General features: G+C 40.1%; 1 protein-coding gene across 1 annotated transcript in view; it reads left to right on the top strand.

Annotated features, from left to right (window-relative positions):
• Positions 1–16,680, top strand: part of TRAM2 (translocation associated membrane protein 2) — a 52,018-nt gene extending 35,338 nt beyond the window's left edge. Inside the window, exons 4-11 of the mRNA XM_063317349.1 lie at positions 514–630; positions 8,616–8,674; positions 11,071–11,155; positions 12,044–12,114; positions 13,409–13,513; positions 14,028–14,171; positions 15,393–15,562; positions 16,343–16,680. Of these exons, the coding sequence (XP_063173419.1) occupies positions 514–630; positions 8,616–8,674; positions 11,071–11,155; positions 12,044–12,114; positions 13,409–13,513; positions 14,028–14,171; positions 15,393–15,562; positions 16,343–16,416 (825 nt within the window). The 3' untranslated portion in view covers positions 16,417–16,680. The remainder of the gene's footprint in view (positions 1–513; positions 631–8,615; positions 8,675–11,070; positions 11,156–12,043; positions 12,115–13,408; positions 13,514–14,027; positions 14,172–15,392; positions 15,563–16,342) is intronic.
• Positions 16,681–22,338: the final 5,658 nt, after the last annotated feature.

Below are 22,338 nucleotides of genomic sequence, written 5' to 3'. Positions count from 1 at the left end.
GTGAAAGAGGAGAGCGTTGCCATTGTCGCCAATGATGAACGTACCTGCTTTGGAGAAATAGGTTTGCTTTGTACCTCCTTCTCCAAAATCCTGTCTCAGGGAAGCTGGGGTGAGTGGGTGGGGATCCCTGTTTCATTTTGCTTGGAAGGAGAACGGCCAGCAGCAATAACGAATGCTGAATTTTAAGCCAGGTTGAAATGCATGGGTCCCGCATGTTAGATCCCCAGGTCATTTGACTTGATTGTCCTTGGCTGGTGTAATGACATATCATGCTTCTTCCCTGCCTCCTGGTTTTTAAAAATACATTGCCTGACTAAATGTTTGGAAGAACACAAGTGCCTTTTGTGTTACTGTGGAGGTCCTAGTGAAAGCAACACAGCTATTCATCTTGAGCATTTTTTTTTTTTTTTGTGGACTAGCATGGCTGGGATTGGGTTTTATGTTTTTTTATGGGTAGTGGGGTGGAATGTTTGTTTTTCTTCTGCTTTTATTGATTTTTTTCTTTTCCTCTAGAAAATTAACCGTCGACTTCATCTTTCCAAAATCAAGCACAGCAAGTTCAATGAATCTGGACAACTGGTAGCATTTCATCTTGCTTCTATGGTTTGGTGCTTATATGTAATAGTAACAGTAAGTTGCCTTGAGCCCCTTCCTTCCTTCCTTCCTTCCTTCCTTCCTTCCTTCCTTCCTTCCTTCCTTCCTTCCTTCCTTCCTTCCTTCCTTCCTTCCTTCCTTCCTTCCTTCCTTCCTTCCTTCCTTCCTTCCTTCCTTCCTTCCTTCCTTCCTTCCTTCCTTCCTTCCTTCCTTCCTTCCTTCCTTCCTTCCTTCCTTCCTTCCTTCCTTCCTTGATGAGATAGAAACTTTGGTAGTAAGACATAGTAATGAATGCTATACATTTTCTTTCTACGTAAGTGGCTGTTGATATAGTATTTGCAGACAGAGGATATGATTGGTGTAGTCTGTATCAGCTTTAAAGACAGGATTAGAAAAGAATTAACTTCCATCTTTTGAAATGTTAATCCAAAAATGAATGATAACATTTCTTTTTTAGAACAATAAAGGCAGGCATGATCTATTGATTAAAGGAATTCTTTATCCCCAGTGAAAATATTCTAGTTCTGTAAGTCTTTTGTTTTTGTTTTAATAGTTACTGGTTGGCTTTTTTCCCCAGTATCAAATAGGGTATTTTAGACCCAAATTTAGCTTGCAGTAAATGTCAAAAACCCTTAGCAGAACTTTGCTGAATGAGGATTTACAGATTCCATGGAGACTACAGTAACAGAGGCTTGAATAGTCTTCTGTGTGGGAACAGTGATGAATTTGAGAAGAATGTCCATCTTCTTCATGGAGATTGGTTTTATTTACTTAATTCAATTTAGGCACCACCCAACTCCAGACTGACTCTGGGCAGCTCACAATTTATGATTTTCAGAAGTTGGAAGCAGACATATTTTTAGCTTACCTGGCAATAGGCTGTGAAGATATCATTTTAATACATCAACATGAAACCTTTTTGGCATTAGGGATTTTACTTAAGTTTGTGGAATATGTCAGATGCTATAGAACATGGATGGGGAAAGTGAAGGAAACAGAGCAGTGAGTGGAGAGTAAGATCAAAGGTATTACATGCTGGGAAAAAGTGAGCGGTAAGGCAGAAAAGCAACGCAACAGCAGCAGAAAGCATGACAGAAATTGCAAGTTGGAGAAGATGGAGAAGATAATGTTAAGAGTGAGTTCACAGCGTAGCAGATTTCTATCAAGGGAAGTTTCACTGTTAAATTCCCACTGCTGCAAAATTAGTGCAGTGGTACCGTATCATTGAAAATTGGTAGCAGTATTTTGAAGAGGATTCTGAGGACGCTAGTCAAGAATTGTAGTCCTCTTCTTTGATTGAATATTATAATAAACTCTAGCATGGTTCTCAAAAAGTAATTAAAACACTTTTCTTAGAGGTGTGCATTTGGATCCAAAGCAAGCAAGGTACTTCATCATAGGCATGCTTGTTTTACCTATTGGTAAGGTCTTTAAGAAGCCATGTCTTTTCCTGTTCAATGTATGTAATTCCAGAAAAATATGACATATTCGTGTTAAGGAGGCATTAACATGCCAGTGCTCGACCTGAGGCATCTTGTACTTCTACTTTGGATACAAATGCTGCACATGTCTTGTCATTGAAGTGTCAGATTGGATTGTTAGAGGGAGTTCAGCTGGTTGAACATTCCTCCCCCCATCCTAGGTATTTTTGCATCTTATACTCAAGAGTGAGCAACTGTTTTAATGAATTAGGGATTAAAATATTCAAGTGCTGTCCAAATGTGCAAAACTTTGATTGCAATGGTGCGAACTAAGTGTGCATTCAGTTATTAATGGTATAGGAATCTCATTTGGTCCAACTCCTTGAGCTTCCTGATATAAGTGGGTTGTATATGATAAATATTTTTGTTACAAGCAAATCTTCCTGCTGATTTAACCAAAATAGACATTATCCTGAAATATTATTTGTAAATAACAGTTGTTCTATCTCAGAAAGTACACATAGCCTCACTTCTAAAACTGCAGGGGTTTTTTTTTTTTTTTTTGGCAGTGTTCATAGGGCACCAAGTTGGGAAAAGCTGATTTTGGTTTGCCATGAAATCTGATAATTTTTGGAAGAACATTTGCTGAGAACTGATGAGGCTAGAGCAGGGTTTCTCAACCAGGGTTCTGATCTCCCAGGGTTGCTAGGTGTTTCCTGGGAGATCACAATTTATTTTAAAATTTATTTCAAATTCGGGCAACTTCACATTAAAGAGCTAAGTTTCATTCTTTATCTTTAGTTTAAGAACACTGTTAACACATATATACAGGCCTACACATGAAACAAATATAATGATTTTGTAACTTCTGACCTATAGTTGAGCCTGAATGTGCAGGGGTTCCCCGAGGCATGAAAAGTATTTCAAGGGTTCCTCCAGGGTCAAAAGGTTGAGAAAGGCTGGGCTAGAGGAAGTAATACAGAAAAACTGTCTGAATAATTTTAGGTCTTGTAATCTTAATGGAAAATAGCTGCCAAGGCAATTCCACAAAAAGCCAGATATTCTGAAAGCCTTATTCCAGAATTACTGAAAGAAATACAAGAATTAACGTTATGCATGCTTCCAGTCTGGATAAGGCAGCTGCAGCCATCAGAGGAAAGAGTCATCTTTAAAGAGAGAAAGATTGTGCCAGTGGTAAACGAGAACAAAAGAGAAAAAGGAAGTGAAAGCAGAGCATTTTTATTCTTTAAGGAATAAAGAATATATATAGGGTGTGTTTTTCATTTCCCTATCTAGCTTACAGCTCTAGGATTTTCTGGTGATCTCTCATCCAAGTACTAACCAGGTTCAAACCTGCTTTGCCTTTCAAGATCAGCCAAGATTAGCTATATGCTGCTCTGTCTGTCTGTCTATCTATTTTATACAGCTGCCCATTTCACAAATGTGACTCTGGGAGGTGTAAAATAAAAACAGAACAATAAAAACACATCTTTAAAGCACATCTTAAAATAACAGTAAAAACAAGAAACATGCATACAGTATAATCCTGGAGCGGGTTTAAAAACTCAGACATAGTAGAGCCACTTCACGGGCTCCATGGTCCCAGGGGATCCCTAGGGCTGTTGGAAAAACCGTGTCTTGAGACTTCTCTGGAAAGGCCAGTAATAGAAGCTCCTAAAAAACTTACAGAAGACTGAAGTATTTATGGCTAGGATGCTTGTGAACACTTCACATGGTGCTTCATCTCTCCTTCCTTGAAGCTGCTTCTTGGGTCTGCTTTTCTGAAGCTTTCTTCCATAGGTTTGTGTTTACTTTCTCCCTGAAAGGAAGATGGTAGCTATGTGAAAATGTTCTAGCCAAAGACAGAACATTCTAGGAAACTGAGGGATATTCTGTATTTACCCAGCCATATGAATCCTGCTATTCTGGTGGTGGTCCATAGTTTTGTAAAGGTAACTCTTCCAGAACAGGAAATGTTTCATAGTAATATGTGGTCTAGAAAATTGTTTTTGTGTTCATGGTAATTCAGACTGATAATGGTATAGAAATGTTTCTGGAATTGTTGGAAAAACCTGTGTCAAATTAGGAACAACTATTTTGAACTCTAAACTGAGCATTTCAAAATCAAAATGTTTTGCACACTCCTACTAAAATCCTGCAGGGTTTTAGTCCCCACTTTGGTGGCTGAAATTAGACTACTGCAGTGGTATTCCTTCTACCCTTCACTTTGTGGTGGAAACCTCATCACAGAACCTTTGCCATCAATAGATTTCTATTTGATTGCCTAATTTGAACTGTGGGACTTACTTATCATATTTATATATATATATAGCATTGGCCAGTGTGGACTGCTTTTGATTCTGCAGCAGAGCAGGCTCAAGTTTCAAGTTACCATTATGAAATGTGGAAGGGCCATCAAGTATATGCCTTCCACTCTGTACCTCTAGTCCTTGGATTGCTGTATAAGGCCACCATGATTTCTGCTCATTATACTGTCATAATAACATTAGGGTTGCCTTGATAGCATGGTTCTTCTGTTTGGTGGGAAGCTATTTCTGTATCTCTTAGTATTCTGCATCTGACACTACAGAATATTGGAAAGACCTTACAAGTTAAGGCTTGTAGGACCTTCTACTTGTAGAAGCCTTGCCTGAACTCTTAAGAATTCACTGCAAGTCATGTGTGAATAATACTGCTTAAGTAAACTACAAGGTTTTTCTAAGGTAAGTTTACTTACCTGATGAACAACTGGAATTTTGCTCATACTAGTCCTATGTAATTAATTGGATGCCAAGCTGGAATCAAGGTCCATCCATGTGGAGGTGTATGTAATCCTAACCATGTGTTAATTCTTCCTCCTTCCTCATTTTGATGTATACTGATCATATACAGGTAGTCCTTGCTTACTGACAGTAATTGGGACCAGGAACTCCATCGCTAATCAACACGGTTGTAAGACATGTCATGTGACCACACCAACTTAAAATGGCAGTTCTGGCAGTCCCAGAATCCCACATGGTCACAGTGTCCTGTGGTCACGTGATCACCATTTGCAACCTCCTGCCAGCTTTCCCATTGCCTTTGAATGTCAGAAGCCAGCAGGGAAGGTCGCAAATGGAGATCACATGACTACAGGACGCTGTGATGTAATTGCAAGCCAGTTGCCAAGTGCCCAAATCACAATCAAGTGACAGTGGGGATGCTGCTATGGCCGCAACTATGAGGACCTGTTTTAAGTCCCCCTTATTCAGTGCCGTTGTAACTTTGAATGGTCACTGAATGAGTGGACATTAAGTGAGGACAGCCTGTATACTGCACTTACTTTGATGAGCTAGTTGGACATGATATTTACAGTCTGGATACAGGTGAAGAGAATGAGAAGAGATGGCCCTAGCCCCTCTCTTTTTTATGCATGAGCACTATCTTGCCAGTTTTGTTTGCAGCCAAATGAATGAGAGAAATCTATGTTTATTGGTAAAACAACCAGGGACTGGGCAAGCTTGGCAACCTCAAATAGTTCTGATTTCTTTTTCTAATTTTTCACTAGTTATTTGATGCTGTGTAAATACAGTAGTAAGTTAAATGTTTTTGGCAATTGCTGGGACAATCACTTTAAAACCAGCTATTATTAGTTATTACAGTGCATTTATTATCATTCTATTTCTTGTTGATTTAATTAGTTGTAAGTGATGCTTTTGAGAGGAACAGCTGAGCTTCCAAGAGTGCTTTTAAAAAATGAAGGAGGGGGGAGTATCTGTTCCCTTGCTTCCATTTCTCACACCTTCCAGTCCATCTGCCTTGAGAGCAAACAGGCTGAATGACTTTTATTTGTGGCTTTTGTAAACCAAACTTTTCTCTTTCTGCTCTTTCCAAATGCCACCCATTTATTCCTAGATGTCTTAACTAGGGCCTCTTGTTGCCTAAGAAATTGGTTAAAGCTGTTACTGTGGTTTAACCCTGCAGGTTATGGAGCCATAATGTTGGTGAACTGGAGTTGCTTCTTTAAACCCTTCTGAGTTTTTTCAGTTCAGTTCTCAGCAGATGGTTTCTGGCTAATTTGGTATCTAGATTTCCAACCTATGCTGGGTTTTGCATTGTTTTTTTTTTGTTTGTTTTTGTTGTACCCTGGTGGAAACCTGTGTTTGTAGGGTAGGAAGAGGCCCTAATGTGTTTAGCTCCTACCATCTTTGCTTTCTAAGAACGGAGTCATAAGAGTGTGTGAACCTCTTTGCTAGATGAAACTGTGGGCCTTTCTATTCCCACATTCTCTTTTCAACGGATTCCAACCAGATGTATCATGCAGCTTGAAAACAGGACTTGGAGTTAATAGCCATCCCCTTTGTTTGTTCCCGATGGTAGTTTGTTAGAAAAATGCTACTTGTGACGGTTTCATTTTGGTACCAGAACAAATGATTGATGATTGCAGCATTAATAAAATTCAGTTTATTCCTCCCTGATTGATTAGGTTTCTTTTTCTAGCATCTCTATTATAAGTTTACAGGATGGTCTTAAGCATAGAATCTGAAGGCACCAGTATCCCTCCAGACTTCTCCCTTGGGCCTACCAGGTTTCCAATCCACCTGATGTTATTAGAGAAGTGCAAAATGTTCCACGTGGGAGCATATAATGTTCTGGGTTTTCCCCCTGGAATAGGCCAATTTGTGCATTCCATGCGTAGTTCATGCTTTTCCAGAAATGGTTTGTTTGGAATAGGAAACAGTTTGTGTTCCAAAATGAACATGTTCTGGGGCTGCAGTGTGTTTGGAACACATTGAACTACATCCTATTCTGGACCATATACTTCCAAAAAAGCATGAGATAGCTCTGAAATGCATAGGTTGGTCTATTACGAAGAAAAAAACAGAATATTGCAGAGCTGGATTTTGTCCTTTGGGAACATTTAGGACATAACTACTTTTGAAACATTTTAATTAAAAGAAATGGAAAGGTAGCATGCTGCAAAACAAAGCAGCAGTATCTAGGAGTGTCTTCACTTCCAAGAATACCATTAAGTTTTTCAGTAACTTTTTCTAAGAGACCCAGGTTGGTCTAGTGGTTAAGGCAACCGGCTAGAATTCAAGAGACGGAGAGTTCAAGTCCCGTCTGAGGCTGGGTGACCTTGGGCCAGTCCCTCTCTCTCAGCCCAAGAGCCAATCAGGTGTGGTATGAGAGTTCTAGTCCCGCCTTAGGCATGAAAGCCGGCTGGGTGACCTTGGGCCAGTCTCTCTCTCTCAGCCCAGCTCACCTCACAGGGTGGTTGCTGTTGTGGGGGAAAGAGGAGGAGGAAGGAGTCTTAGGTATGTTTGCCGCCTTGAGTTATTTATAAAAAAGGTGGGATAAAATAAGAATGAGAGCACAAAAGTGATGGGCTCTGTTGCTTTCTTTCAAAATGTGTGCCAGGTGAAAGGTGAAAGGTGAGGTAAGGAGAATTCTGCAGAGTGGGATGAGGGTTCTAAGGGAGGTGACAGGGCAATTTTAATAAATGCTTTGCAAATGATGTTGTCCTCATTGCATCTGTTTTGTGAATGGGAAAGCCTTTCCAGAGTGGCTGTTTTGTGAAGGTCCTCACAAAATGGTCACATAATTCCAAATTTGCCCAAAGCCCAAAACTTTGGAGACCTCTCATCTAAACTTTTTAAGCAGTGTATGTAGTGACATAGACAAAAGAGACTGGAGGGAAAAGACGAGGAATAGTAGTTATTTCCCATCTTTGGAGGTACCCTGTACCCTTTGCAGATACTACTTCCCACCACATTGTTTATATGCGTGATTAAGATTATAAAGTAGCTTGGGAAATTGTCACTATCATCTAAAACTAAATTCTATCTATCTATCTATCTATCTATCTATCTATCTATCTAATTAATTTCATCACTGCCCATCTCCCCCAAAAGGGGGACTCTGGGCAGTTTTTAAAATATGGTACAGCGAGTCTTCCCCAAGATGGATTCACCTCTCACGTTATTTTTTTTTAAGAAATTGAGTTTACATTTAAACCATCCAGTAACAGGAATTATCTGGGCTCTCAGAGAAAATAACAACATACTCTTCTACAACTGCCTTTCCCGTGCAGAAGGCTCTTTAGCTTTTGATACATAAGTTGCCAGCGGCTTGGATATCAGCAGGGGTGCTATCTGAATTAAGCCACAATTGGTTCTGATGGCAACAACCAGTTCTGTCCTGCCTCCTCCTCCTCCAGCTTGGCCAGCATAGTGGACTCTCATCCTGGATCTGGCTGTTTGGATCCCAGAAGTGCCTTGATCCCCAGCCACAGCAGCATATGCACAGCAGAGCCATGGCTGTAGAGGGGGCAGCCAGTGAGGGGGCAGAGGTGAGCAGCCCAAGCCTCCTGCGGGAGACCATGAGTTCTCTCACCCTGAGCCGGTGGGCTCTGCCTCTTCCTTCTTCTGAGGACAAGGAAGAATTTAAGAACCAGTTCATAAGAGCCAGTCCAGACCAGCTAGGTAACCTCCTTGATTGTCAGCATTACTGAGCATTACTTTAGCATGACCCACAAGAATTTGAGTGAGGGGGTCTTACAGCAAAAATGGCTGCTGTAATGTGTGTCCATCTCTGAATTTTTTTTTTCCCTTTCTGCAGGAAGGATATTTATCAAACCCCAAAAGTCTGTGGGAAAGCTACCCTCATGTTCATCTCCCGTAAGTATTTAATGCTTTGGCAATTTTTTGTTTCTACGCTTCAGGAGAGTCACAGCATAACCATTATACAACTGAACACAACCACTTCCTTCCTCTTTGGTATCTGAGGTCAGCAGTGAGTAAGGTAGCAAAAAGAGTGCATTCAGAGCTTCAGGGCTTCTAAAGCAATCTCATAGCCCCCTCCTGTGAGCAATGCCAAGATTGCAAGCACAAACCAAGCCTTTTCAAGGGGAACAAAGACATCCCTGACTCCAAGAGATGCAGAGTCTACATAGCAGTGGGGAGGCACTTTATTTTTCTCGAAGGAACAGGAGCTGCATTGGGTAGGAGATGATACAAGGCAATTGAAGACACTTGACACATTTGGGTCTTTTTCCCCAAGGTTTGATGGGAGATGTTGGTTTTACGTTTTTTATTTTAAGTCTTCCACTAAGTGGCAAGACGTCTCCAAAAACAGCACCCCTGGCTTAAATGGAGAAGTGGGGTGACTCCATTTCATTCTCTACCCATTCCCTTCTCCATTTAAACTGCACTCTCAATAGCTCCACAAAGAGCATGTAGGGAGGAAAGTGAAGCAAGAAAAGGTGGTGCTCATGATGCTGATCTAAAAGTGATACAACTCATAGACTGTATGTATGAAGAAGAGAGCAGTGTAAACATCTTAGTCTTCTTAATATCATTCCTTTGCTATCCAAGAACTTTTCTTCCTTTTTGTCAAATCCAAGGAGGAAGAATTCCAAATAAGAATTTTATTTTACAGCACAAGTAAGGAACTTTACAGGTGTTGTCTTCAGTTGTAATCCTCCTTTGTTTTCTGGTAATTATTTCCATTTTTTACTTGCGAGAAAAAGTCTCACATTTGCTAAAACTGCTAATACTGGGAGTCCTTTGTCAAAAAACATTTGAAGAAGAATTTAGGATTCTCTTTCTCCTTGAATGAAATTTCAAAGACAAACAAAAGAAAGAATCTGAAATGCACAGTCTCTGTTCCCATCTCATCCCATGCAAACATGGGACAGGAGTCTTCTTTCTAAATGAAAGCTGTGTTTTATGAATGCAGTCCTACTCTTGAGCTACAAGGTGTGTTTACTTCAGGGGAATTGCTAATTGCCATTATAATTAGCTTCAGTCTATGCAGTTATACATTCTAAGTTTTGTACAAAAATATAAAGATGTTTGCTCAAAAGACAGTAATATGAAGAATTACTTATTAGAAATATTAAATACAGTTCCCATATTGGCTACCCCTTCTTTACTCATATGAGGCCAAGGGCCTTGTCACATCTTACAATTTTCCAAAACAAATTACTCTGTGTGAAAGGAAGAGAGAAATGTACACTTCCCTATTTGAAATGTGAGTTGCCTAGTTCAGGAATCAATCTCTGTATAGTTTAACAGACTTCTTTAACCAGATGCTCTCCAGCAACTCCTAAAATTCCCAGTGAGCATAGCCAAGTTGCCCTCCAACCAACCATATCTGAAACTCTTGCTATGAACACTCCTTATCACTTCAAGGTCCTTTAAACGTTCTTTTAAAAGGTCCTTAAACTTTCTTTTGTGGGTGGTGGCAGTGGCAAAATAAGTCGCTAGTATTTAAAGACATTGAAGAAGTCCACTTGCTATCCCACAAATAGGTAGAAAGGTTTTAATTTACCCAGAAGATCCTCAGAACAGGAAGTAGAAGTAAGGTCTTCCTAGTTTTGAGGGGCACTTGACTAGTACATGTCTTCTGGGACGTAAGGTATCTTTCATTATTCCCACAGCTGAATGTTTTTAATATGGTTGGTTGCCACAGGACTCCAACATGTATATCCTTTGGATGCAGTGTGCAGTTTGAGGCAGTGACTATGATCCAGCCCAGGGTTCCTGAAGTTTCTGTCCTATAAGGAATTAAACAATTACTATAGAATTAAAATTGGACTGTCTCTAATGTTATGATTCCTGTTTGTGATGCCTAGCAAAAGCCTGTGTCCATCACACTGCTGCCAACATACTCAAGCATAAAACCTGCAACTCTTCCTGGAGAAAACACAGAGATATAACATGGTTATGAGCTTCTCTGTCTGTGGAATCAAATTACAAGGGGGTATTGCATACAATTAGCAAAAATACCTCATTTCCCTTCTCTTTTCATCATTGAAAAATGTTATAGTGCAAATAACACCCCTAGTACTTGGTAATTTAATTATTTGGGATTGGAGTAGGTATCACCAACTGTTGTGGGACTGCTGCATATTGATGCTAGTTGTTATTTTCCAAAGCAAATTTGGAAATGTTGCTGTTTCCCAAAACAACTTCATAGCAAGCTGCTTCCTAAAGGGATGTTCGTAACAGAGTAGGAGGGATAGAAGAAATATGTAACTGTTTGCGTAATGCTACCATTTCTTACATTCTAGGTTCCAGGTTAAGTTTTTCTACCTTTGTCAGCTATCCTATTGGCTGCACACATTGCCTGAATTATATTTCCAGAAGGTGCGGAAGGTGAGTGCCAGCTTGAAAAGCTTTCTCTTCACACTTACTCTTTTCAGAGGCTGAAATAATCAGCCCCGAATTCACAATTACAAAACTGTTCTTTCCCCAGAGAAGACTATTTTTCCATCTCCAGCAGAGACCCCTGATATTAGTCTGTTTGCAGGTTGGTTAAATAAATGTATTACAGGCAGTCCTCGCTTAATGACCACAACCGGGATCAGAATTTCAGTTGCTAAGTGAAGTGGACATTAAGTGAATCTGACCCATTTTATGACCTTTTGTGACTGTCATTAAGTGAATCGCTGTGGGCATTAAGTGAACCATATGGTCGTTAAGCGACTCATATGGTTCCCTGTTGATTTTGCCTGCCAGAAGCCAGCTGGGAAGGTCAAAAATGGTGATCACACGACCACGGGATGCTGTGATGGTCATAAATGTGAACCAGTTGCCAAGCACCCAAATTGTGAACACATGACCACAGGGATGCTGCAACAGTCATAAGTGTGAGGTCCGGTTGTAAGTTGTTTTTTTCCAGCTCTGTTATAAGTCCAAATCATCGCTAAACAAATGGTTGTTAAATGAGGATTACCTGTATTTGCCACATGTGCTGCAGAGGATAGGGAGAGCTGGCTTTCCTGCTTCTTTAGCTCAAACGGAAACCAAACTGCCTGATAGAAGAGGGACAGAATCATTCTCCTCCACTCTGCTATAATGTTATCAATGACAACTCACAGTATCAGGCTGATTAGAAGCTTTTGAAAATGTATCGTTATAATGCTTATGGATAACCCCGATTCTAATCCCCCAGTTGCTTTGGGAGCAACCAGGATAACACAGATATACACAGCCTGTTAATTGTCATCTTAAAATTAACCCTGGCCTTTCCTTATTTTCTAGGAAGAGATTCCACGTCAGTTGCAGTACATCACCCTTTATCTAGTGCATATATCAGGAGCATATCTCTTAAAGTAAGTCTTACTGAGCACGCTTCTCTTAATATAGCAGGTAATGCAAATATATGTGCAGCTGCCACCTCTTCAATTTAAAAAGGACTCTTTGTATTTTCTGTACCTTACCCCCTACAAATCCAGAATTGAAAATATTTCATTCCTTTATAAAGAAAGCATGCAAAGTGCTTTGGATTTTCAAGGGAGTTCTTTGCAATCAAATGTTTTCTCAAAATAAATTCTGTGCTTTTCAGTGGGGCCTATAGGTTTCCATAGGATTGCTGCTTAATCTGTTTGCCCAAAATTAAGCCATCTGTTTTATTAACAGTAGACTTTTAATTTCTAGACCCCTGGGCAGACCCATTCTCCAGATAAAAGTAAAATTTATTTTGTTCAGTGGGACTTGCTCCCTAGTGATGAATATGGGATTGCAGCTTTGCACTGTGTCTGCACTGCATCTGGGCTGCAAAAGTTCAGACAATCACTGGATGGCAGCAAGGAAATACAGAGAGCTAGCTCTTCTCTGCCATCTGGTGGTTGTCAAGCTTTTTGCAACCCACATCTGGTAGTGGGTCACTTTCAGGTTACTTCCAGGCTTTTCTGGGCAGGTGGACATACTTCTGAACAAAGCACTGAGCTGCACCCACCCATCAGTTTTATTTTCAAAATATAAGCATTTTTGGGAAATAAACACCATGAATAGAGGTTGGCACTAGGCTTTACAGCCTGCCAGGTTCCCCAATTAAAAAAAAAAGTTTATCATTTGAGCAGGATTTTCAGTGACTAGGAAAGATACAGTTTCTTCTATTCACTTTTCTCTGAAGCAAGTAGAGCTGCATCCACTGACTTGATTTGGTCCATATTGCACATATTATTGTCATGAGTAAGGATGGCGAGCAGGGGGCTCCTTTCCAGACTGTTAAGCGCATGCGTAGCACTGAGGAATTGGTGAGCCATTCCAAGAGGCACAGATTGGGACCGCCTTAACCTGCGGGGTTTATATGGCTGGGTTTTTCCCACGCTTGTTCAGTTTGTTAGGATTCCTGTTATGTATTAGCAATAAAACATTAGAGAACAGTTCCCTGTCTCAGAGTGTTTCCTGGGAGTCAGGACAATTATGTTACTTTAGTTTAGGAGTAGCAGGTGTTTGATAAAACACATCAGGTCTCAGCGATGGTCTTTGTAAGGGTAGGGTGGGATCATGATTTATTAACTTGATTCTGTCCATCACCAATACATGGTTTTGCTCACTCGTGGAATCTTGGGGGGGGGGAAAGTTCAATAAGCATTAAAGATTTTTCCTCCTTGTCTCTAGCCTCACACGCCTGGGACTAATCTTGATGCTGCTGCAGTATGTAGCTGAATTCTTCTTCCACATGGCTCGTCTTTTTTATTTCACAGATGAAAACAATGAAAAGTTGTAAGTGCTCTTGAGTGAACTTTGGATAATGAGGCCAAGCCGTCTAAAATCCACCAGTAAACTTTCTGTGATCCTGGAGCTGGATAATCCTTTCTAGTGTGCTCTATCGTGTTTCATTGATAAAATAAAGTTATTGCTAATATAACTGTTGAATGAAGTAAACTAATAGTCATGGCTTGTTAGCCTGGGAGTAAAATTCCTTTTTCTATTAAAGTAGGAAAATGTTAGATTCCCAGTTCCAATCAACCTATGGGGATAAAGAATTATATGGACAAATAAATTTGTCTCAAACATTCAGTAGTGAATGCAGTTCTGTTTAGCAGAAACTAGATGTTTGATTACAGCTTTCAGTGTTAGTGGTGGATCTGCATTCTCAGTGGTTGATATGCCAGATCTCCTGATGCAGAGTTCGGGATACCTCGACAGTATTCCAGAGCACAGTGCATAATGACAGTGGCTGTAAACTGAAATATGACAAGCTTTAATACAAGAATCGTATTTTTAATTTCATAAGGTTTAATGCATGGGCAGTAGTTTTCGTCATCTCACGGCTTTTCACCCTCACCCTTTCCGTGCTGGTCATTGGCTTTGGGCTGGCTCGGGTTGAGAACCAGGCATTTAACCCTGAAAAAGGAAACTTCAACACTTTGCTTTTCAGGTAAGTCTGTAATGGGTTGTGCTTCTTGATGTTGAAGAAAGATGGCTTGTGGCTTGATGGCTAGAAAAACAGGGATTGTCAGTTCATCTCTCCCGTTCATTTGGAATTGATGTAATTATTCATATTTCTTACTCATGATCAATAGATTGGGAAAATGTAGTAGCATTATTGCTTCTTCTCCCTTACATATTCCTTCAGCAGAAATTCCTGCCCTGGTGACTTTAATATTGTTAACAAGTACATTGACACCATTATTGGTTGGAGTTTGCCATTATTGAGGAGTCCTTCTTAGCTACTATTTTAAATCTGAGGGGATAAACCAATGCTGGCTAGGGGGCATCTGCTTTGTAGTATTAATTGTGATATTATGCTTAACCAGGATTAAGAGCAGGAGGAAGGGATGGAAGGAATTCATTGTAGAGAGTGGTGGATGTGGACTCTCCTGTAACCCACCCCAATCTTCTGTGGTTGAATAATCATGAAAGTTACATGGACAGTATTTTATTACATTCCTGGGCCTTTATAGCATACAAAAGATAGATGTGAAGAATATACTTAAAGCTGTGATCTAAAAATGTAATAAGGTAATAAACAAGGTACGGAGTTCTATTATTAGAGAACTCGTGTTCTGGGTAAACGAAGATGACAATTTTAGGGTGATAAGCTTAATAGTTTCATTGAAGCACCTGAATGAAGCTAGCTATCATATTTTAAAGATTTTGTGCATAGTTGCAGAGCACAACAAAAATCCTGTCTACCAGTATAAAAATAGACTGCAGAAGAACCGGCTTCTTGGGATCGCCAACGTCAATCTCTGTCATCTTGAGTCTTTCCAAAAGGAAAACTAACCTGTTTCCAGGACAGTTAAATTGCTGTAACCTGTGGGATTGGTCTTGACATTTGCAGCAAAGCTTTGCCATCCCTTCCTCCTGACCATGCTCATTGCCTGGGGGAAGCAGTAACCCTAAGCAGGATCACTGGGAGGAAATCCTCAGCTTCTATCCTGCCATTAGCAGCAGAGAAACAGCCATCTTTTCCCTGTTTCCCAGCTAACGAAGGACTGATCAGTTGGTCATTGAGGAAGCGTGAACAGGGCTCCCCAGATGCTCTGAGGCTCACTTTGGAAGCAGCTGAGACTGCACGCAGATTATGATTTTCCCCATAGAACAGGCCAGATCCAAACATGCTTATTCTAAATGTGCTTGCCTTGCCTCCTCCTAGGATGGGCGTGTTGCTTCTGGTGTGCTTCTCACAGGCCTGGATGATGTGGCGCTTCATTCATTTCCAGTTGCGACGCTGGCGTGAATACTGGAATGAGCAGAACACTAGAAAAAGGGTTCCAGCCACTGTCCACTTCAAACAACAAGTAAAGGCAATGAAAAGGGAATCTGGTGAGCATCGGGTCTAACGGACCATGTACTAAAGCTGCAGGATGCTTCCTTTTAATCACTTAGGTTGCTAAATGTTGATGAACTAAAATGATTAATTGGGCAGTAGATTAAAATCTTTAATACAAGTACTTACTAAGAATGAAAAATTGCAAGAGCAGAGTTTCTTCAATAAGAGAGGATACCAAGGGGGGGTGGGGGAATGTCTCCTTTAAGCAGTGCACCTCCTGTGACTTGCATGTGCATCACCTAGCACCAAAGTGCGCATTTCATTCAAAAGTATTATTTCCATGAATATGCCAGTTTAGATTAATTGACTTTTATTATACATGTAAAAGGCCATGATGAAAAATATAATGCATGTCAATGTGTAGAGGTTTTGTTTACTGAAGCATGCAAATAACCAAGACTGCTTTCAATGGATGATAATCCAGTTAAATTCTGGAGATTTATAGTGGCTCAAGCTTTTGGGTACAGCGGGTGGCATCAATGCATCTGCTATGATAGAAATACCTCCTGTCTACATTATTGTGTTGTGGCTTATGCTAGGGCAGCCGTCTTCACTGTGGTTTCACTCAGTGTGAAGATTCTGGGGGATTCAGCCTTACACATTTGGGGAGCACCGGGTTGGGACCACATGACATTTCTGAAGAAGACTTTGTCTCCATGACCTGCCTAGAAGCCATTTGTCAGCTACTACTGGCTGTCTTTTAAGAGAGCAAGGTAGAGAAACCAACCAATTTTCTCCTTATTATCATTCCCCTCCCCCACTCCCCATTACAGGCTACCATGAAAATGGAGTAGTAAAGGCAGAAAATGGTACCTCACCACGAAACAAGAAACTCAAGTCTCCGTAGAGCCAAAGCACAGCCTACATGGGATGTTTGAGGAGGAGACAGAAGGTGCAAGAGTGAGGACTCTGGAAATAAGAAGCACCTTCCCCTCTTTTGTTCTCACAAAGCTCCACCTCAAGTGATGTGTCCACATAGTGAACCAACCTCTCTCTCTCCTCCCCCATCCCCATGTCTTTCTGTCTCTGTCTCTCTCTTTGCAATAACCAAAAGGCCTTCATCCTTGACAGCGGGGCTTAGGAACACCAAAAGCTTTCCCTTGCCCTGTTGTTTATTTCCCTGTTGTGCCCTGTTGTGCATTTCAAAAAACGTTTTGCTTGTTTTCATGCCCCCAGAAATGTTTTCTTTAGAAACTTGTTCCCAACATAATAGTGTTTTTTCTTCCTCCACTCTTCTTACATCTGTGTTTTGGCTTGGAGAGATTGCAGCTTCAGCCCATGATGGAATTTGGTGCCAGGGACTAGATTTTTGGGGCTGTGGGTTTTTGTCCCTCTAGAAGATGCAACTCTTGAAAGAACAGATTTTGTAAGAAATGTAGTTTCAATCCTCTTCAAAGAGCATCTTCTAATCTGATTTCTGTAATTCTGTTACATATCCAATAAGCTTTGTAAAATGTTTAGAATTTGTCAGGTTTTCAAAACATGAGGAAAGATACAGTTACTTTTATCTGTTTGCAATTTGTCATGCTCAGTTTGAAAAGTTAAAGTTTTCATTTGTAGTTTCAGCTACCTTCTGGAGACTGGAACAGATGCAGTCCTCTTTCTTATCTTTCCTCTCTGATCATAAGACAGTATTTTGTGCTCTCTTAGAAACAGTTGAATTCTCCTAAAACAGGAGAATATACTTGACCTGTCAGTTTGGTACGTGTGAAACATGATTTCCATCTTCATTAGCCTAGAAGGTCTCAACCTACAGTGTCTTGAGGGAAGGGACACACTTCTTCATTCATTCAAATGGGAGCTCAGGGCATTTGTATTAGTGAAGAAGAGAAGACTGTGACTTCTTCACAAGAGGATAATGTCTTTTATGTTGATGTTTTTTCTTCTGATCTTAAGGAAGTGTTAGTATAGTCTTGCTGTCTAGGTCATTCATGTTTAACACCATCCAATCACAGGATAGTAATATTTTGCCTATGAAGTGTACTCCTATGCATATTTTCTCAGAAGTAAATTCCAGTAAATTCAGAGAGGCTTACTCCATTTCATTTTGGATTGCAACTTGTCATTTTTTTTCCCCAAGCACCCCTTTTTTTAAGTTGCATCTAAGGAATTCTGAACTCATGCCTGCCCTGGCGTTCTTACTTTTAAAGCTACAGCGATCGTTTCTATTCAGATTGAAAGCAATCTAGTTCCTAGTTGTGTAGTATATGGTTGAATTATGAAAAGTTGGGGAGAAGGAATAATGTCTCAAAAGGGGAGAGCACTGTTTGTAAAGCTGGTGGATGATATTAAAAGTGAAATCTACCTCGGAGGCCACCCATTCCTACATTTCCTTTAAGTTGATCTGGCAACTACAAAGAAATAGGGGTTGTTCACTCAAAAATATCTTAAGAGTTACTTTGTACACCTGTAATGTTCATTGTTTTCATCAAACAGTGTCTTGTATTCTCCTTTGTGTATGCTTCAGCTCGCGTTATTCAGCAGGGTTATTCATGACTGTGTCTTGTTTTAAGCCGTAGTGTAACTGGATCACCTTACAGTGTGTTTCTCCTTATAATACAAAGAAGAGACTTTCGATTTCTATTCTCTTTTGCCATAACTTGGAATAGAAGTATCTATTTCATGAATAGATGGAATGAAATAAATAGAATACATACTTAGTAGTTGGGCTTTCCAGGATTTGACCCAACTACTACTTTTTGTGTAAGCTTTTTGTTGTGTTTAAAGTAGGTCTGCATAAGTTAAGACCTGCCAAACCAAATACATTAGCCATGAGTTTCATCCTGCCAGGGCATCTCTGGTTTGCATTTACCAGCCTAGGACAGCTGTTAAGAGGGATTGCTGCAGTTTTGGCAGGCAGCAGTGCATGATTAGTGGGTAGTGATGAGTTTCATGAGTCAGGGATGCAGTCCAGCTGTAAAATTTTGTGGAGTGTAAAAGGTGAACAAGACTCCCTAAACTGCCTACAATGTTTGCATCTCTGCAGAATCGCATGTATCTCTATTATTCTCTTGCTATGGACTCTAATGCTGCTTGGCACTGCTTGCAACTGTATGAAGTGCTATTTTTTTATGTCCAGATCAGAGCCCTTCTGAGCTGAAATCAACTGTACCACATTGTGCCTGTCTCTCCTTAGCTCTTGTTGAGTTCTAAATATACCTCATCTGTATCATTTTTATACAGGAGTGAAGGACTAAGCTGGGTTAGTGATGGTGCTACATAGGTCAGATATGGTGGGCCAAGCTATAGGCATACCTGAATGCAGCAGCTCTGTTGCTTGAGCCTGATAGAAAGCCCACCACTCTTGTAAAGCAGGTGTGTGGCTTCTATCACCAGAAGAACCATGCTTGGCTCTGTGGGACATGTTGATGACCACTTTCCAATAGTGGGTGTAGTAAAATTGCCCTGATTTTTAATGTCCCAAGTCTCTGGAAGACATAATGAACTCACTTCATTCTTTAACATTTTCCCCCAAAATCACTGGAATGCAACAACAAAAAAAAACACCTAGCCAAATAGTTTACTTGCATTTATTTGGGAGTGCTTTGGGGACCCTAAAAAGCATGTGTGCAACTTGTAGGCTTTCCTTTACACCCATTCTTAACATCAGTGTTCTGAATTGGAATCCCTCATGCTTTTTGTTGACTCTGAGCTGCTAAGACTTGACCTATCTTAGTCAAATGGAGCTTTTCTGAAGCTTTTTCTTTTTCTTCTTTTGCACCAAGCTTGGTCAAAAGTCTTCTGTCTCCCAAGGTTCAGAGAGCTACTTCAAGAAAGTTGCAGAAAAGCCTCCAAGCGAGCCATACACTGACCCAATTTGCCCAATTCCTTTCCTCCAGCACCAGGTTTTCAATTGTAGTACAATTTTGTGCAAGTGCCTTACATTACCACATAGCCTTTCCAATCTTTTTACCTTTCATATTGGTCTTTCTTTATATATGTATTGCTGTAGTTCACATATACTGTATGCACTAGTTTAGCTATTCAAAAAAGGGACAGCTTTTGCTGAATGCATTGCCTCAATTTCTATGCCTTTTTGACCATAAGCAGTTCCTTGATGAGTGTAGTTGTTGGAACTATTCCAGATGCAAGCCTCTCTTTTGTAGTACAGAACAATCCAGTATTATCACAAACATTGCCACAGCAGACTAGCTGCTCTTACTTGCTTTCAATTATAGATAAGTTGTATTTCTAAAACTTTTTGAACAACTCTGTTTTTGAGCCTCTTTCATAGCAGCTGATGCTAGACTTAGATGTTATGCTTAGTTCTGTATTTAGGAACGGGGCCTTTAAAAAAGCACTGTGCTGCAATTCTAAGCAGAAGTTACACGTGCATAGTAGCATTACCAATTGTGCCACTTTTCCATGGAGAATTGCCTTCTACTTCTGGGTGCTTTCATTCTCGAAACAAAAGATGTGGGGTGTTGAAGTGAAAATAGCTTGGTGGGGTGACCTTTCCTCTCTGGTACTGCTTCAAATTGCTGTCTCAAATTGTTGTGTGTGGATGTAAAGAGAGACAATCCACCAACACAAATGGGATTTTAACCTAAGGGTGCCTTTGCATGAACAAGCATAGTCTCACTCTTAGTTAAGTAAGAGCCTGAACTCTTAACTTATTTGGTTCCTCGATACTCTGCTTCTCCCACTAACCAATAAAAAAGGTTGCAGAGATTTATGATCCCTTGTGAGTGAACTCATCTTGAGGGGAAGAAATGGTACTTCTCCATAATGTAATTATATTTGTTTGGGGCGGGGGCGTCATTAACACTGAATTAAGTGGGGAGAACCTTATAGTGCCTTTCCTTCCTTCCTTGTTCTAGGTCAAAGGTAGGCAAACATTTTGGGTCAGGGCATGTTTGGAATTTTGAGAGCATATGCTGAGCATGCTTGCAGAATGAGTGCCAGGTTAGATATGGCCAGTCACAAAATACCCACTTAACAAATGGTGAACTAGCCCCAAGATGTCCTTTGTTACCCCAGTGAGATCTCTGGAGTCCAAAGGCAAAGTTGCAGATAATCATAATGCTAGAGGCTGGTGCTTTGCTTTAAAGCATGTCAGCTTCCCCATTTTATTATTTTTTTTAAACTGAAGCAGTTTTAAAAAAGCAGTTGGAACAGAGAGTGCGATGGGGTTCAAGAAGGTGCCATGGGCACCAGTTTGCCTACCCCTGTCCTAGATGGATCAACAGATATGTAGCATAATATTGAGATCTAACTGTAAATGTTCCAAAGCTCAGTAAATAGATCTGTGTGATTTTGGAAATAGCATAGGGTTTGTTTGCTTTTTTTAAAAGTATCCATATGATAAAGCAGCTAGCAAAATAATTAAAAGTCCTACCCATACAATTTTTATGTTTTTTAGGCTCTGTTTTTGAAACAAATTGTAGATGTTATATAAAATTTATTGTGAAGGCTGCAGATAATTTGCTCTCAGTCTGGTTGAAATTAAGACTTCGTTCTGTTTCTGATACTATTAAGTGGAAAACCAGTTACCTCTATACGTTCTTTTGTGTCTTCCAGAAGAAAAGTCTTTATTATCCTGAGACCACAGATACATCAGGGTTGTTTCTAAGGGCTTTGTTTTGTTGACCTTCATTCAGAAATTAAGTATTATCATTGTTCTACAAGTGACAGTATACAGCAGAACATGTTATGTTACAAGTGTACATGGCTGGGTTTTTTCCTGTTAGTATTTCTAATTATGGACCAAATCTAAGCCTAATCTTGCATATTTAAATTTAATCTTGTTGGCTCCTGGTTTGTGGGGAGGGAGGGGACAACTTTTTGGGATTTTTTTTCTCAACGTTTTATTCCCACCATTGAAAAATCCAATGTGTTTATGGATTTTTGTTGTTAAAGAGCTTTTATGAAAGCAATCTGTGATACAATTATTTTTCTGAAATAAAAAAGGCATAGAATGATGAAAAGTACCAAGCTGAAGAACTCATTGTTCATTCACTACTAATTTGTTGTTCACCATCAACGATGAAAGCATGGCTCCTAACCAGTTTGGTGCACATAGTTGTAGGCTTCACTCTACAGTTTGCCTGGCTGAGGAATATCAAAATGCTTGAACATGTCTGGAACTCCTGTGGGATATATGCTGAGAGAGTAAGAATTGCCAAAGAAGAAAATCCTGGGCAGAGCAAATGTAGTGACTCTTTCAGAAAGTTCCATCATATTGAAACATGGAACATAAAGCCCACTTGGTTCATATATATAGACCTGAGTAAGTTTTACCCTTTCTTTCCTAATTTAGGGGGTGGAATTTCTTCCCACTTCAGGGAACAGGAGGGAGCTATGGATGTCTTTCCCTCCCACTTTAGGGACTGGAATGTGTTGGATCCTGAGGTTCTAAAGTTTCTCCTAGTACATGTCTTCAACCTCAATGGGGCATAAGGTGGGTTGGTTAAGGAATTTAACTTTTCTGTGCATTTGGAATAACAACAACAACAACAAATAAAATTTATATGCTGCCTGACTCCCAGCAACTCTGGGCGGTTTACGGATTGTTAAAACATTTAAAAACAAGTAACAGTATAGAAATACAATTACTCAAGGACAGTTCGGTTAATTGGCACCTGATACAGAAAATCCCACAAGTGCCTATTTGCTTCCCAGGCAATAAAATGAGTAACTATCTATAGCTTTTAGTTACATGCCTTGAGATAGCCACCCTCACTTTACTTCTAGAAGGACCAGACCTGTGATAGACTGTTTTTGCCAAGTAATGTGGAAAATGGTAACTTGAGTATGTGGTACAAAAAGG

This window comes from Candoia aspera, chromosome 1 (genome assembly GCF_035149785.1).
Source record: "Candoia aspera isolate rCanAsp1 chromosome 1, rCanAsp1.hap2, whole genome shotgun sequence".
NCBI lineage: Eukaryota > Metazoa > Chordata > Lepidosauria > Squamata > Boidae > Candoia > Candoia aspera.
The sequence above is the reverse complement of the archived record's forward strand: the minus strand, read 5'-3'. Positions and strand labels throughout refer to the sequence as shown.